Source organism: Podarcis filfolensis (genome assembly GCF_964270895.1).
Source record: "Podarcis filfolensis genome assembly, chromosome: 2".
NCBI classification, from domain to species: Eukaryota; Metazoa; Chordata; class Lepidosauria; order Squamata; family Lacertidae; genus Podarcis; species Podarcis filfolensis.
Genome location: NC_139605.1, coordinates 15,844,587 through 15,862,024, shown reverse-complemented (window position 1 = coordinate 15,862,024; position 17,438 = coordinate 15,844,587). Strand labels below are relative to the sequence as shown.

Below are 17,438 nucleotides of genomic sequence, written 5' to 3'. Positions count from 1 at the left end.
TGACCTCTGCCTTTCATCAGCACTTTGGCTTCTAATGGCCAGTTCACACTTAGCAGCAGCAGTTAGGAAAACAGTTGTCTTTGACTGAATCACTATTATCCATGCTCTTGCCAATGGCTCTCTGGGACTTTGGAGGAGATCTTTCCCAGCCCTACCTAAAGATGCCAAAGATTGAACCTGAGACTGTCAGCATGCAGAGCAGATACTCTGCCACTGAGCAACAAAGCTCCCCCAAGTTGTGTGATTCTTCTACTGCTACTTCCCTTTCCTCCCTCCAAGAAGCATCTGAATCCAGGGGCCACAATTGCTGCTTATTGGTTCTTTCTTTGCCCTCCCTCCAAGCCAGAGGTTGAAATGTTATGTGCAGATCCCAGTTCAGAGCAGAACTTTCTCTTGCAGGGGGGAAATCCAACCAGACTTCCCCTGAAGTGAATAACTGTGCTGTTTTGGGACCAGCGTGCCCAGCTGGCTGGGTTGGCTATGAAGGGAAGTGTTACTTTTTCTCAGAAGAAGAAAGAAACTGGACTTCTGCCCAGAGCTTTTGCAGCTCCCAGGGCTCTTCTCTGGCTCCGATTCAGAGTGAGCTGGAAAAGGTGAGACCAACAAATGTATAAATGTTTGTGAGAATTATCTCCTGCACAGCACCAAGGATGAGCTATCCTTATGGAAATATAAAGAGAATCTGGGACGTAACTTGGCTTTGTCATAGCTTGATGCAAACTAGAATAATAAAAAAATTCTCCAGGAGCACCTTAGAGACCAACTAAGTGTGTTCTTAGTGTAAGCTTTCGTGTGCATGCACACTTCTTCAGATATGCACACGAAAGCTTATACAGTGGTACCTCGGGTTACAGATGCTTCAGGTTACATACGCTTCAGGTTACAGACCCCACTAACCCAGAAATATTACCTCGGGTTAAGAACTTTGCTTCAGGATGAAAACAGAAATCGTGCAGCGGTGGCACGGCGGCAGCAGGAGGCCCCATTAGCTAAAGTGGTGCTTCAGGTTAAGAACGGACGTCCAGAATGAATTAAGTACTTAACCCGAGGTACCACCGTACCAAGAACAAACTCAGTTGGTCTCTAAGGTGCTACTGGACAATTTATTTTCATTATTTTTAGTTTTATTTTGACTGCATCAGATCAACACGGCTACCAACCTGAATACAAATTATCCATCTTACTCTTCCTTCAGCCACTTTCCTATCCTCCTTGAACCTCCTTCGTCCCTTTTCAGCAAAGCTTTCCTTCTGCTATCTGAGTCTCACTTTCTTTGCATATTCAGTCTCACTGCCCAGGTCTCTGTCAGAAGTTCGTTCTCCTCCCACGAGTGGCATTATTTGAGGTGGAAGACTCATTTGGAGGCACTGTTCTAAGCTGTCTGTGTGTTTTCAACCAAGGTGTTCATGCTCCGGTTCAAGGGCGAAGCTGACCATTGGATTGGCCTCTGGAAGGACTTCAATGATACCTGGATATGGGCAGATGGGTCAGAATACTGCAACACGTGAGTCCTTGCTCTTTTCTTGAATTGGGATTAAGCAGCAGGCATGCTGGGTACAGTGAGTTGATCCCAAACCTGAATCTGCAACCAAAAATCACTCCAGAATGTGAACTTCAAGGAATCAGAATTGCACTCAAAGCATAAACCTCTCAGTAACCTTCCTGATATGTTGGGGTTTCTCACCTCTGACCAGACACACAGAAACCATCCACACTGCTGACAAGCTTCAGCTAATGCTCTTGAGCTCCTCTGGTGTGGAGAAAGAGGATGGGGTGGTGATGATGATGATGATGATGATTATACCCACACCCGTCTGGCATGGTTTCCCTATCCAATCTGGGTGGCTCCCTACAGAATATTAAAACATCAAACATTAAAAACTTCCCTAAACAGGGCTGCCTTCAGATGTCTTCTAAACGTCAGGTAGTTCTTTTATTTCCTTGACATCTGATGGGAGGGCGTTCCACAGGGCAGGCGCCACTACCGAGAAGGCCCTCTGCCTGGTTCCCTGTAACCTCACTTCTCGCAGCGAGGGAACTGCCAGAAGGCCCTCGGAGCTGGACCTCAGTGTCCAGACTGAACGCTGGGCATGGAGATGCTCCTGCAAGGAGAAATCCTTGTTCTCCCACTCTCATAATTCTTAAGGTCAATCAATTAAGCTGAAAGGTGGGGGATTTACAAAATATGGAATCCACTCCCGCAAGACAAACAGCTTTAGCAGGGAATTAGACAGACTCATGGAGAACAAAGCTGATGATTGGACCTGATAATGAGACATATGCTGCCTCCAGGAACTGAGGCAGCGTAGCTTTGAATACAAGTTGCTGTGGAACAATCATTGGAGAAGGTTCTAGTAAAAACGTAAGTATTTTATTCTTTTTCAGTAAACAGTGAAGAGAAAGGAAACAATACAAAATATCAAGTACAGATCATCCATCTTACAACCAGAGCACAAAACTACACAGGGTGAAGCTTATCCATGGATCAGATCTCTCCATAATGTTAAAGGTGGTTTCATTAGGGATGCATAAGCCATATACTCTCACACTTTCTTAATCTGCTATCTAACAATCCTGCTATGCTCCCTGACCGGCCTGTCAGTCATGCAATGTAAGCAAGCCATGCAACACAAGCCCCAAATCAATGGATTCAAGTTACAAGAAAGGTGATTCCAACTAAATCTCAGGAAGAACTTTCTGATAGCAAGAGCTGTCTGACAATCAAACCTTGGGAGGTTGTGGACTCTCCTTTATTGGAGGTTTTTAAAGAGAGGTTGGATGGCCACCAGTCAAGGGATTTTCAGCGGCTTGCTAATGGATTCTTGGCTACGTAGTTTATGACACTCTCCCACCCATACAAGACAGAGCAGCCAACCTGGCTTGCCCATCTCACCTTTCCTCCTTGTGTTGCAGGTTGGTGGTGAAAGGAAGCGAAAACTGTGCCTATCTAAGCATGGAGTTTGTCATTGCCTCCCGTTGCCACATACCGATAAAGTGGATCTGCAGTCACCCTGATGCGTATATGAGGAATGTAAATTCTACAGCAGGAAAAATCAGATGCCAAGAGGAATTCTGGTAAGTCCCAGTTATGTAAGAAACCAGCGATTTCCATTCTGGCCCATTTTAATCACAATCAGCACTATTTCCATTCCGCTGCAGTTTGATTTCTTTCTAATCTACAATATTAACCTCACTGTCTACTATTTAACATTGTTTGTGCAACTTGCATTCATTTCTGTGTAAAGGAAGCATCAAAACAATGTAAGACAGTATTTAATGACATACCATTTGTGGACATCAAGAAGGCAACAACAATCAGGTGAACAAATACAGATTGTATTCACATGATTCTCTGACCACAGAGCTGCCACCATTTCTGCTTGCTTTTCTGTTTTTCTCTGACATGCTTAGGTAAGCCTTTCCATTGTATGACCTAGATACTGTTTCTAGAAGGAAAGGCAGCAAATTGTATGTATGGAAACAATTTTACACCAAAGCTGGTGTGTGACAGGAGACTACAGAGAGGAGTGCTCAACTCTGACGCTTGTTCACAGCTTCATACAAAACCTCAAATGATCTGAACTAGGTTTCAGTGCCTGCACACTTTCAACCTGATCTTTGCACAACATCAACTTAAAACTTGTCTTACCTTATAATGAATCTTGAAATCTGTCACCAAGAAAAGTCAGAAGCAGAGACTTTGGTCTTCTACATTGAACCTAGCCATTTGCTAACTAAGTTGAAAGGGCACAAGTTGATGATTTGTGGATTTACACCGTTCTGTCAGAAATCCATCAATTGTTTCTTCTATTTCAGATTGTTATTAGAGTTCCGAACAGGACCACATTTCCTTGCAAAGAACCCTGAGGACACGAGTGCACCATGTGTGCAGCATGTGTAAATTTCAGTTTGGTATTATCTAGATTCAAGGCTTTTAAAAATTGTATTTATGTATCATAATTTTTTTTAAAATTACCGTATTTTTCCCTCTATAACACGCAGATTTTTTTCTCCTAAAAAGGAAGGGGAAATGTCTGTGCGTGTTATTGAGCGAATGTGTGGTCCCTGGAGCCAAATGGCAAAAAAAATCAGGCAAAAATCAAATCGCGCGTCTCGGAGAAGGGAAACCTGAAAAGAGGAAGTGGCTGCTTTCCTGCATTCTGCCTCAGGGTCTTACTGCCCACCCGCCTCTGTTTCCTTGCTGTGTTTGCTCAAACGGAACAAAGAGCAGGGAAAGCCCCTCCCCTCCAGGCAAGCAGAGTGTCGTCTCTGTGCTCCGGTGCTGCTGAAAACATGCAGGAGGGAGAGAGAGAGAGAGAGAGAGAGAGAGAGAGAGAGAGAGAGAGCTGGCTGGCTTGGGTGGGTAGGTGAGGGAAAACTTTTGCCTTCCTTTCCTCCCTCCCGTTATACCCCTCTCCTGCATTCTTAGCCAGCTGCTTCTCTGCACACCCCTCTCGTGCTCCTTGTCCATTCTGTATTTTTCCTTCCTTCCCCACTTAAAATGTGGTTAAAAAGCATGGATCCACATGGATCCTCAGGATCTTTGCATTGGGTCACCCCAAATTCACCATCAGATCACATAGCATGTCCAAGGCTACAGCCTGCCCCCCAAAAATCACACACGCACTGTTGCCTGGGGCTGCAATGGTGCAAAAATGTGGTTAAAAAGCATGGATCCACATGGATCCTCAGGATCTTTGCATTGGGTCACCCCAAATTCACCATCAGATCACATAGCATGTCCATGGCTACAGCCTGCCCCCCTCCAAATCACGCACCCACTGTTGCCTGGGGCTGCAATGGTGCAAAAACGTGGTTACAAAACATGGATCCTCAGGATCTTTGCATTGGGTCACCCCAAATTCACCATCAGAGCACATAGCATGTCCATGGCTACAGCCTGCCCCCCCCAAAATCACACACCCACTGTTGCCTGGGGCTGCAATGGTGCAAAAACGTGGTTACAAAGCATGGATCCACATGGATCCTCAGGATCTTTGCATTGGGTCACCCCAAATTCACCATCAGATCACATGTCTGTGGCCACAGCATGAAGCACAAAAATGATACATCCACTGTTTCATTCAGAATGTTTTTTCCCTTGTTTTCCTCCTCTAAAAACGATGTGCGTGTTATGGTCAGGTGCGTGTTATCGAGCGAAAAATACGGTAGCAAAACGGTTTTTTTTGGTAAAAGATCTTTTAAGAAGTTATGTAAATGCCTTTTTATTTTTTATTTTTATCTGCATTTTTTATACAAAAGCAGAAAAGAAAAACAATCTATCCCACATCCCCTTCCCTCCACCCCTCAGTTGTACAACTTTGATATCAATCTCAACATACAAATAAATGTCTGATAGCTTCCCTTCCACCCTTTTCTTGGTTTCTTTACCTTTCTGCTAAATAGCGTATTCCAAATTTTTAATCTTCAATGTTCCTTTTTTGTTAAATGCTGTTAATTCTGTTGATTTCTATTCTGCTGGATTTATTCAAGACCTGCTGGGTTATTTACTTGTTGTTGTTTAGTCATTTTGTTGTGTCCGACTCCTCGTGACCCCATGGACCACAGCATTGCCAGGCACTTGTTACTTATTTATACTGGTTCTTAAAATATTCAATAAACATTTTCCAATCTTCCTTATATTCTTTGTCATTTTTTCTTTCTTGCCCTGTTCTTTATGCCTGCCAATTCAGCATATTCAAGCATTCTAAACCGCCATTCTTCCTTGGTGGGTACCATACTCATTCTCCACTTTTGTGCCAATAAGATTCTAGCCGCGGTGGTGGCATATAATAATAAATTATTTTGTTTCTTAGGGACTTCTGTTGTTATCATTCCCAAAAGGAATGCATTTTGGGGAAGGTTATTTTGAAATATCTTTTAAAATTCATTATAAAGATTCTTTGCAGGACTGCCACATGTGGAAAAAGGATCCCTCTACTTCATTGCATTCCCAACATTTACCTTTTTCTTTTTAAAACATTTTCGCTAGTTTGGCAGGTGTTAAATATCACCTGTGGCTCATTTTTGCCATGTTTCCTGCAGTGAAAATGAATTTCATATTTACTATCCATAAATTCTTCCACAGCTCGTAATCAGTGTTATCACCTGTGCCCACTTAATCATGCTTGATTTCACAAATTCCTCTTTTGTATCCCACTCTAGTAGCAGTTTGTACATTTTTTGTAATACTTTTGCTTTTGTATCTAATAGGTCCCTTGTGAATTGCGATTTTTGTTCTGTGAATCCATTTTTTTTATCCATCTTAAACAATTTGTTAATGTGGTGTATATGTAACCAATCTGTTAATAGGTTTTTTTAGTTCTTCAGGATCTTTCAACCTTCGTCCCTGGCCTGTAAGATCTTATATTTCTTTATACATTAATCATTGTTTATCCATATTTGTTCTTTTCCAAGCAGTGGCTTCAATAGGGGATATCCACATTGATGTTTCATTTTCTAATAGATTGTTATGCTTTTCCCATACTCTGTATAGATTTTTCCTGATCACATTATTTTATAAATGTTTGCCTTTCCATACAATAGGCAGGTATGCCACCCAAATTGTATATAATGTCCTTCCAAATTTAAACCTCTGATATTTTCCAACAATATCCAATCTTTTATCCACCATAAGCATGATGCCTCAAAGTAGATTTGGAAATCTGGTAGGGCAAAGCCTCCTCTTTCTTTTACAGTGGTACCTCAGGTTAAGAACTTAATTTGCTCTGGAGGTATGTTCTTAATCTGAAACTGTTCTTAACCTGAAGCACCACTTTAGCTAATGGGGTCTCCTGCTGCTGCTGCACTGCTGCTGCACGATTTCTGTTCTCATCCTGAAGCAAAGTTCTTAACCCGAGGTACTATTTCTGGGCTAGCAGAGTCTGTAACCTGAAGCGTATGTAACCCGATGTACCACTGTATATTGATCATGACTTTGTTTTATTCTGGGCTTCCTTCCCTGCCTGATAAATCATGATATATTTTTTCTGCCACTCTTTGAAGCATTGAGAGTTAATTATTGGGATATTTTTAAATAAGAATAACATTTTTGGAAGGACATTCATTTTCATAGCCGAAATCCTACCTAGTAGCGATCGTTTCATTCTTTCCCATATTTCCAAATTTCTCTTTATTTCTTCCCAAACCTTTACCAAATCTTGGTAAATGTTATAATTATTTGTTGTTAGCCAGATCCCCAGATATTTATTTTTTTCCTCTACTTTCCACCCACACATGGTTTCTAGATCAATTTTTGTTTGGTTGTCCATATATTTAACCATCATCTTGGTTTTTCCTGTGTTTAATTTGAAACCAGCTAGTTTTCCAAATCTGTCTATCTTTTCCATCACTTCTGGTATGCTCTCTCTCGGTTGTTCTAAAGTTACAGTAATACTAAGTCCGCAAACATTTTTATTTTATAGTTTTGCTGCCCCACTTTTATTGTATTCTATCATTTTTCCTTATATTTTGTGCCAAAACATCAAATATTAATATAAATAACAGCGGAGACAGTGACAAAGGAGTCACCTGGGAAAATCTCCTGAACTGCTTGGGGTCTTTGCATTAATTACCTGAAAGGACAGGAGGAAACATCTAAGACCAGCTGAGGCTGCAAAGCCTCAATGTGCTGGGACCTCGCAACAATCTTGCACAGTGAGTCTTCAGTTGGAGGGCAGTCTGCTTGGGGGGCGGCAGGATATACAATTTGGGGGCTTAATCTATCTCCCAAGATGCTACCAATCTTTTTGACTACCAGCCAAAGAAACATAAAATAAAAACAGACAGTGCACTGATGGGGGTGCAAATCATCACTTCATTTGTTAGATTAGTCATTCCCTGAGTGAAGAGGCTGGTGGCGCTGTGGTCTAAACCACTGAGCCTCTTGGACTTGCCAATCAGAAGGTTGGTGGTTCAGACTGAGTGAGGTCCCGTTGCTCTGTCCCAGCTCCTGCCAACATAGCAGTTTGAAAGCACACCAGTGCAAGTAGATAAATAGGTACTGCTGCGATGGGAAGGTAAATGGCAGGACCCAGAAAGCTGTCTGTGGACAAACACTGGCTCCCTCGGCCTGAAAGTAAGTTGAGCGCCATACCCCATAGTCGCCTTTGACTGGACTTAACCATCCAGGGGTCCTTTGCCTTTTACCTTTACCTAATATCTGGTAAACTCCCCTTTGCCTTTGGCTACAGATTCTTCACTTACCGGTAATTGCATTATAATAGTTTATTAATATAAATCAATGAAAAGGAACTCAAGGGAACTGACAAACTGGCTGCTTTTGTTCCAATACACTAGCAAAGGTTTGGATTTTATGACAGTTGCCCATTTGGGGCATAAAACATTACCCATAATACACAAATTATTACTAGGGCATTTGGCTTCCTGCCATAAGTCAGTTAAGGAGCATCCTGGCAACTGCAGACTATTCTGGGCTGGAGGCGATCTTGCAAGCTGCACAAGAAGTCAGGGGCCAACTCATTGTTCAGAATGAGATGGTTTCTTACTTCCAACACTTGACTCCATTTTGTGCTTATATCTGGAAAGCTGCTTTCATGCACATCCAATGAGATAAAGTACTGCATGCATCAGATTTAACATTATTTCGCCTTATCACCCCACAGCTGTTTACTTTAGCAGGGTCCGATACTGTAAACCTGAAAAATAAAGGAAATGATTTGTTGTTGCTTTTCCAAAAAGAAAAAAGAAAAGACTCTGTCATTCAGTATCAGTCTGTTTTCACTGTTTTCACTCTCACATCAAAACCTTTCCCTTCATGCCAAGAGGTGAGCTATTTCTCCTCAGCTGATTGGCATGAGGCTGATTGACATCCAATGTCCTTTTAAAATGTTTTGGGGAGAAGGGGGGGGTCGGGCTGCTTTTATAAAAACGTATTTTGTGTTTTTATATTGTGATTTTAAGTTGTAACTGTGTTGAGACCTGTGGGTATAGGGCGGTGTATAAATTTAATAAATAAAAATAAAAATAATACCAACAGACGTCACCAGATGCCTCTTGGGACAGATGAAAACTTATACCTTGGCATCAGTAAAGACATCTCTTTTCTTTATATTGGTAGTTCAGCCTTTGTGTATGCATTGATTTGAAGGTTGTAGTTAAGGGCTCCCTCTTCTTTTCATTTCTGTGCTTTATTTACACCACTAGGTCTATGCTTCTTTGCTAACATGTAAATCAATTAAAAAATAAAAAATTACAGAAATCATCTGTGCACACCTAGAACTACTCACAGTTCTTCTTTGAAGGGGGATCCATCAACCCATTCCCAGGTCCACTCTTCAGAGAGTCTGGCTGCTTTGAGTCCCAACCAATACGAGGTTTCCTTTGTCATATTCTTTATGATTGCCTATAATGGAACAGACAAGGGTGTTGCCAGGGCTTTTCTTTCAGCTGGAACTTGCCGGAACTCAGTTCTGGCACCTCTCAGGTGGGCACCGTTACCATTATAAGAAAACAAGGGAGGTCTTCATGGTGAGTTCTGGCACCTCTTTTTCTAGAAAAATAGCACTGGATGCTGCCATTCTGACCATTGTATTAACAGTTCATGCTCAGTTCCATCAGCTTCATTTCTATGGAACTCTACATTGCTCCACATCCTGCTCCTTAGCCATCTTCAACTGACCCGGGTGGAAATCTTTTTAGCTGAGTAAAGGAGAGGGTCCCCTACTTCTGTATGTGTGTAAAAGCACCTTCTGTACAAATCTGCATGTATTTTAACTAATGTGTATTTAATATTGTGGAGATGTGTATCTGATTTTAGCCATGGCTGGCTAAAGCAGCTTTTAGGCCAAGGCAGGATTGACATCAAGGCTCAAGGGATTGGATGGATGGATTGCAATTTAAGTGCATTTTTTTGCTACTTTTTATACACTTCATTGGAGGGTGAAGAGAATGAAGTTTGAACCAGGAAGTCCGTGTTTCAAATTTCACCTCTGCCATAACATGAACACACTAGTGGCCTTAAGCAAGCTACTCTCTGAGCCTCTAGTCTTCCAACTGCACTGCGGAACATAATAATACTGAGCATTTAAAAAGGTTGCCATAAGGATTACAATTGGATCATGCATGTAAAGCCCTCTGAACACTTACAAGATCTATACAAATGTCATTGAGCAAAGTTACATGTGCTGTTGAGGAATAAAGCATCTTGACGGATGGTTAGGACTTGTTGGAGCTGAAGTCCAACAACTGAAGGACCACAGGTCCCACATCCCTGGCCAGAAGTCTCTTGTGGACTTTGCTTCAACTGGATCCCTGTTGGCTAGACTTTTCTCATAAGTTGCATATTTACCATCTCCTGCTGGTCCTGAATCACAAGCAGGGTGGAGTTCTTTCCTCTGCAGTCCTCTTGGCTCTCAGCCCAGGTTGTTATAGCTTGAGAGATCCAGTAGCAGATGTCCCTGTGCAGTTCCCAGTCCTTGGGGCATATTTTGCAGTTTGGGGCATCCTCTAGTGGTAGAGAGGGAAAGCAAGAGGCAGAATATTTCTGTGCATAAATGGATGCTTTTACTTTCCCCGTCCTGGGAGAATCTGAGAATTTATTGCATATTACAAAATGTCTCATTGCAAAGGGGAGCTTTATTTCAGTAAATAAACTTCCCAGGAGTTTTGAGTAACATGTAGAATCCCAAGTGGTCTCAGCTGCTAGTTAAGCATTTTGAGAGGAAACTACATGGGAACCTGACTTCATGCTGCCTTTGTAATGCTGCAAGGCTGCATGAGGAGGAAATGTACCTGGGACCACCGCCCCTCTGGCCCTCCCCACGCAATGCCACTGCTGATGAACTCAGCGTGTGAAGAGGCTAAGCTGGTTGCTCTAGCCAGGCTGCATGACACTCACAAGCCAATCTTGTGCTCCTATACCAAGAATTTATGAACTTTCACCTCTTTAGAACTAAACCATTTACTGCCTGTGTAACCTTTCTGAGTGATGTATGGAAAAGAACATGAACTTGACCTTTGAAGAGTTTGTAAGTAAATCATTTTTAAAGTACTAAATGTGGGATCTTTCCCTATGCTGAGGGAAGATGGTACTTTTTTTGGAACGCAATTGGAAAGACATATTTTAAAGGTCTAACAGTCTATATTTCCACACTTTACTTTGCCCCAAACTTGGATCTTGGAATCCAGGAATTTTCCTTTCTATATAATATCATGTTTTGCTTGCATCAACAGTTTCAACATGCCTCAGTTGCAGTTCTTCATCTGGCTATCCTGGTCCTTCTCATGGTTTGCAGGTTAATGAAGCCTGCAAGGTTCTTTTCATCAGTGGCGTAGCGTGGGTTGTCAGCACCCAGGGCAAGGCAAGTAATTTGTGCCCCCTAACCCGTGGATTTGCGTCCCCTAACCTGTGGATTTGCGCCCCCTAACCCTAACCCCCAGATGTTGCGCCCGGTGCGGCCGGCCCCCCCTGCACCCCCCACACTACGCCACTGCTTTTCATTACAGGGATAGGAAAAGACATTTGTGAACCACAGCATAATCACTTAGGCGGAGAGTTAATTTGAGCAGCCCTTATAGGGGGAGGAGGAAGTCAATACATCTGAATTCTGTGTCATTTTAAAAGTAAAACTTTTAAATGGTGTTTTAATAGTAAATCTGATTCGGAAGATGGAAGTGGCTGACATCCAGACAGTGTTTCTGGTACACCTCCACAAAGGATGCTATGGACAACTGTAAAATCTCTCACTGCCTCCATTTCTTCTCCTTCTATTTGCCAGGAGGTGATGGGACCAGTAGCCATGATCTTCGTTTTTTTGATGTTGAGCTTCAGACCATATTTTGCGCTCTCCTCTTTTACCCTCAATAAAAGGTTCTTTAATTCCACCTCACTTTCTGCCATCAAGGTTGTGTCATCTGCATATCTGAGGTTGTTGATATTTCTTCCAGCAATCTTAATTCCGGCTAGGGATCCAGCCCAGCCTTTCGCATGATGAATTCTGCATATAAGTTAAATAACCAGGGAGACAATATACAGCCTTGTCGTACTCCTTTCCCAATTTTGAACCAATCAGTTGTTCCATATCCAGTTCTAACTGTAGCTTCTTGTCCCACATAGAGATTTCTCAGGAGACAGATGAGGTGATCAGGCACTCCCATTTCTTGGGCTCCATGATCACTGCAGATGGTGACAGCAGCCACGAAATTAAGAGACGCCTGCTTCTTGGGAGGAAAGCAATGATCAACCTAGACAGCATCTTAAAAAGTAGAGACATCACCTTGCCAACAAAGGTCCGTATAGTAAAAGCTATGGTTTTCCCAGTAGTGATGTATGGAAGTGAGAGCTGGACCATCAAGAAGGCTGATCGTCGAAGAATTGATGCTTTTGAATTATGGTGCTGGAGGAGACTCTTGCGAGTCCCATGGACTGCAAGAAGATCAAACCTATCCATTCTTAAGGAAATCAGCCCTGAGTGCTCACTGGAAGGACAGATCGTGAAGCTGAGGCTCCAATACTTTGGCCACCTCATGAGAAGAGAAGACTCCCTGGAAAAGACCCTGATGTTGGGAAAGATGGAGGGCACAAGGAGAAGGGGACGACAGAGGACGAGATGGTTGGATAGTGTCTTTGAAGCTACAAACATGAGTCTGACCAAACTGCGGGAGGCAGTGGAAGACAGAAGTGCCTGGCGTGCTCTGGTCCATGGGGTCACGAAGAGTCGGACACGATTAAACGACTAAACAACAACAACAAATGGACAACTGTTGGGATACAGTCTGTTTTTCTTGCACAGGAAAAGAAACAGCCATTTTGTTTTGTTACATAGCAAATGTAATTCACGAAGGATACATATATTTGGCACCCTGTAACCTGTCATCAAATGATGAAGAATCCTGCTGTTCACAATGACTGGGGCTAAACAAGCAGGGCATCAAGGAGTATTAATAGGAATATTAAATAATGTTCATTATTTTAATTAAAATACAGAGGTGGAAAATAGGGCTAACCATTAGGGTTGCAAAATAAGAAATACAATTCCCCACAGTTTATTCAGAGCACAGAACTGGGGCTTATTTGATGCATAATTTATATTTTCTCAAATAAATAAATATTTTTTGAAATGCCCACAATGTTTTTTATTCACCAGCTGCTAAGGTGCCTTTGATGAAAAGCAGAGTAACAGAAGCCTTCCAGGATGACTCCAGGATTGCCAACTTTTACTGGACTGTGCCAGGAAACGTTATCTGTATTCACACTCTCAGGCTGCAATCCTTTTCCCACGTGGGAGCAAACGCTACTAAGTTCAACGGGGCTTGACTTGCACAGGATTGCAAATATTCTTGGGGAAACCAACATTAAGCATGCAGTTACTCACCCAAAACTTTCAGCCTTACTACAGCCAGAGTGAGGAGGAAAATCACAGCACAGGCAGTTCCAAGAGCAATGCGAAGGCCCTGTGTATACTTATGGTCATCTGTAAGGATTAAAAGTTGATAAAAGAACTATGCTTTTTGGTGTAAAGAGATTGCAACTGATGCTGGTGTGACGTTATGAATTATGGCATCTACTGCCTGCATAAACAACCCTGTTCTATATTAAGTCGAGGTTTTTTTGGGGGGGGGGGTTTACACTCAAAGTGTTTTATTTAAATATGACATTCACAATGCAAGATTCAGTAGCTACAGACCAGTTTTAATTGACACAAGCTTTTGTACAGTTCCAAAGGAGATCCAAAAGAGATATCTCATTTTTTTAAAAAAGGCTAGCAATTCAGCTAATATAGATAGAAGATCAACTGGCCAATCTGGTGGATTTCCAGATTGCTCTGGGTGATTTCCCAGCTGATCTGTCTGGTGCCATAAAAACACTGGCCTGGACAGCTGACACAATCACTCCTGACTTCCTCTCCTGCTTAGCAGCCCCACACTTATGCCCAGAGCTTATTGCAATGATGCAAGCTGCCAGGTGATTAGGATGCAGGTGGAGGAAGACTTCTAATGTCTCAAACCAAACACCGATATTCGCTTGTAGTTGACACATTATACCTGGGGCTAGTTTTGAAAACTTCAGAGCCATATGCATGTTCAGAACATGGCTGCAAAATTCTTGACTGGGACCAATCAGCAGGAACATATGAAGGAGTGATCGCTGGGTGTGTAGCACACTTCCACCCACAGACAAGCCACAACTGTCTGAACATGTGACCTTCAGGTGTGGAGCACAGTTCCACCCGCAGACAAAGTCACAGCTTTCTGAACATCATGCCCTCTATCTAACCTTTGCTCTTTTAGTGGTCTGCTGTGCCCTGTCTGTGACCTTTGTCTCCTTCGCTATACATTGTTCAAGGGGGAAATGATGCAGTGGAAACAGATGCCAAAATAACTTTGTACCACTCCAATCTCGTGATTGGAAGATGTAAAGGGCACAGTCCAAAATGTATTTGACTGGTTTTGCATATTGTGCTAATAAAAAGAGCCTCAGCAGAGCTAGCTGGCAGCTTGCTTATGCACAGCTCACCTGCATTACCAACTCCTGCCTCACGTCCTTCACTTCAACATACTTCAAGTTGTTGGCCCCCTGAAGATGTCATTTCTACTGCTCACTCATGATTATTTATGCTCCTGATGCCGCTCATAAAGAATCCGACTTTCAGTTTTGTTTGTTCCTGCAGAGAGTGCGTTTTTGTTGTTGCTTGCTACACTGTTTCATTTCCAATCTGTTCCTATCCTGTGTCTTCCTGCTGAAATTCCATATTTTTCATGTCACAGAAGTTCTGGATTGTGTGTGTGTGTGTGTGTGTGTGTGTGTGTGTGTGTGAGAGAGAGAGAGAGAGAGAGAATTTGTATGTGTGTGCCCTGCTTTTGTTGCACTCCAGATAGCAGTAATGTGATAGAATTGGGGAAACATTACAAAACCAGCAGAATAAATCCACCACAGATGCATTATTCTTGTGTCAATAACATGCTGCTGAATACATCCACAGTAAAATACCTGCCTGGAGGGGTCCTCAAACCTTTTTACAGATATGTGGGCTTATCCACACTTACCTGTCCCCCTGCTTTCCAGGCACATTTCCACACTTTAATGCTCCATATCTGAGTGCTCTTTTATTGCCCTGGAGCTTCCCCACAAAAAAACCCCTCTTTAAACTAAAACACAACAAACATCAATTTGGTTTTTCTGTGGGTTGCTGTTTGCACCAATTGAGCTTTAAAGAGCAGGTTTTCATGGGGAAATCTCCAGGGCAAAAGAAGGAACCCGGAGCTTTAAAGTGTGAAAGTCCTAACAAAAGAAGAATGGATACAAAAACTTATGGAATACACAGAAATGGCGAAACTTACCAGAAATATAAGAAATCAAGATAACAAACTTTTTTTTATAAAAGAATGGAAAAGGTTTATTGAATAATTTCAAAGTGTAAACAGATAAGAACACTGGCAGGATTATTATAATAACTTGCAGTTCAGTAAGAGTATACATTTAATGTAGATGAATAAATGATTACGTTAAGTTAATTTGGAATACGCAGAAAATATAAAAAATAAATTTAAGGAACCGCAGAAAGAGGGGAAGGGAGGTGAATTTCAAAATGTTAAAATGATTGTAAAATGATTGAAAGGTATAAAATTGAAAATCATTTTTTAAAAAAATTAAAAAATGAACGTGATCCTTCTGCAGGCAAAGCATTTATTCCATCACTGAGGCCATTCTGTAATATATAAAGGAAAATATTACTTCCATTTGCCTCTCCTGCTTCCAATTATTTTTATTAGGTGACTTCAAGGTTGGAGAATTATGCAAAGGAGAGGAAGAAACAAACCCCTTTCTAGTCTCTCCATACTGTTCATGTTTTGTAAACCTCTAGCATGTCTACCCTTTGTAATTCAAGTTTAATTTTCTAGAATAAAAGAAGGATGCATCACTTTGAAGACTATCCAGGCAACTACATTGGGCAGCAAGGAAAAAAGGATTTAGCAGAGACCCACAAAACAGAACCTGAGGACTTCAGATTCTGTAACCCACCTGCAGATTAATTACCCTGCACAAAAGAATAATACATGAATAAGTGAGTCACTTACTGCAGTTCCTGCCAGGATGAGGCATCGGTATCCTTGAACAGGAAGGCATTTCCTGAATGTTTAGGTCCGCACATGCTATTTCCCCAGCCATGACACATGCAGAGAAAGCTGAACGTGAACTAAAGGAAGGAAGTTGAGCTACAGCAACAGGAGCTGCTGAGGTGAATGTTCAGCTCCAAGCCACAGCGACTAGCACGCTCAGCATCACAGGGTCCAAGTGGTCTCTGTCAAAGTTTTTTTTTTTAGACTTCCTTTTCTCATAAGAATAATTGGTTGAGACCAGTGAGTGCATCTCTGTTTAAATTATAGCTGCACCAGCATCCTTGGCCACCCCTCCACCTGATTCTACTGTTGCTTCTCTGCCAGAAACTGCACTTGCTGGCATCCTGTGACCCCTTTAGGTTTGGGGATTGGGGATTTGCCATCTGGTATTCTTGAGGACTAGTAACCCACTTTTAATTGATTAACTTTGTGTCTTTTAACTGATTGATTCAATCCACAATACATTTGTTCATTGTTTTATAGGTGTCTTTTGAGATATTGAATTTTCGAGTTAAATATTGACACCCAGTCTTAGAATGGAACACCTTTCGTTGCTGGGACTTAACAGTAGCAACATTGCTTCAGAAGGTCTTCCTTGGGAATATAAGAAAAGCTCTCCGATCAATGGTCTCTCAAGATCAGGGTCAATGAGACAGTGAATTTTGTTTGAGTTAAAACTTAGGTAAAATCCAATTGGGAAGCCCATTTATTGATAGTCTCTATATACTACAGTGGTACCTCAGGTTACATACGCTTCAGGTTACAGAAATAGTGCTTCAGGTTAAGAACTTTGCTTCAGGATGAGAACAGAAATTGTGCCGCGGCAGCAGGAGGCCCCATTAGCTAAAGTGGTGCTTCAGGTTAAGAACAGTTTCAGGTTAAGAACGGACCTCCGGAACGAATTAAGTATTTAACCTGAGGTACCACTGTATCTCTATGTGGCTATAGACCAGCAGTACTGTTCGCAGCAGAACAAGGTACCCGGCTTTGCCAGTTGGAAAAATATAGCTACGTATGAAGCACAAATTCAGCACCCAGCAGCATAGTAGGAGAACAGGTGCACCTATTAAATCAGTACAGCACCTAAGATGAGCCCTGCTGAACCAAAACAAAGACCTATCTCCTCCAGCATCCTGTTTCTCACAGCGACTGAGCTGTGGGAACCTGTGATCTACTTCTGGGGAAAGGGAACATCAACAGAGACTTGCCCATGCTTTCCACAGGTCACACCTGGCCAAAAAGGTATCAGTTCACATCTGGTCTGCTGTACATGTCTGGCTTCACCCCTAGGCCAGATTCCTGTCAGCAGCCCTCTTCTTCCAAGGTGGCCCCTTCAGAGTCTCCATTTTCCAGTCCTG

The 17,438-nt window shown here is 42.2% G+C and overlaps 1 protein-coding gene and 1 long non-coding RNA gene across 3 annotated transcripts in view; one reads left to right on the top strand and one right to left on the bottom strand.

Moving 5' to 3' along the window:
• Nucleotides 1-17,438, top strand: part of LOC310757214 (C-type lectin domain family 2 member D-like) — a 131,088-nt gene that overhangs the window by 15,098 nt on the left and 98,552 nt on the right. Inside the window, exons 4-8 of one of the 2 annotated variants that reach the window (XM_083602483.1) lie at nt 400-593; nt 1,401-1,504; nt 2,914-3,075; nt 3,817-3,977; nt 5,173-5,640. In XM_083602483.1, the coding sequence (XP_083458609.1) occupies nt 400-593; nt 1,401-1,504; nt 2,914-3,075; nt 3,817 (461 nt within the window). In that variant the 3' untranslated portion in view covers nt 3,818-3,977; nt 5,173-5,640. Of the gene's footprint in view, nt 1-399; nt 594-1,400; nt 1,505-2,913; nt 3,091-3,816; nt 3,978-5,172; nt 5,641-17,438 lie in introns of those variants that run through there. The other variant, XM_083602482.1, reaches the window with a different exon arrangement.
• On the bottom strand, nt 7,927-11,218 carry LOC310757435. The gene is made up of 3 exons (XR_014545205.1): nt 10,310-11,218; nt 9,249-9,364; nt 7,927-8,657 (listed from the first exon to the last, which is right to left on the bottom strand). It is a non-coding gene; the product is annotated as an uncharacterized lncRNA (long non-coding RNA).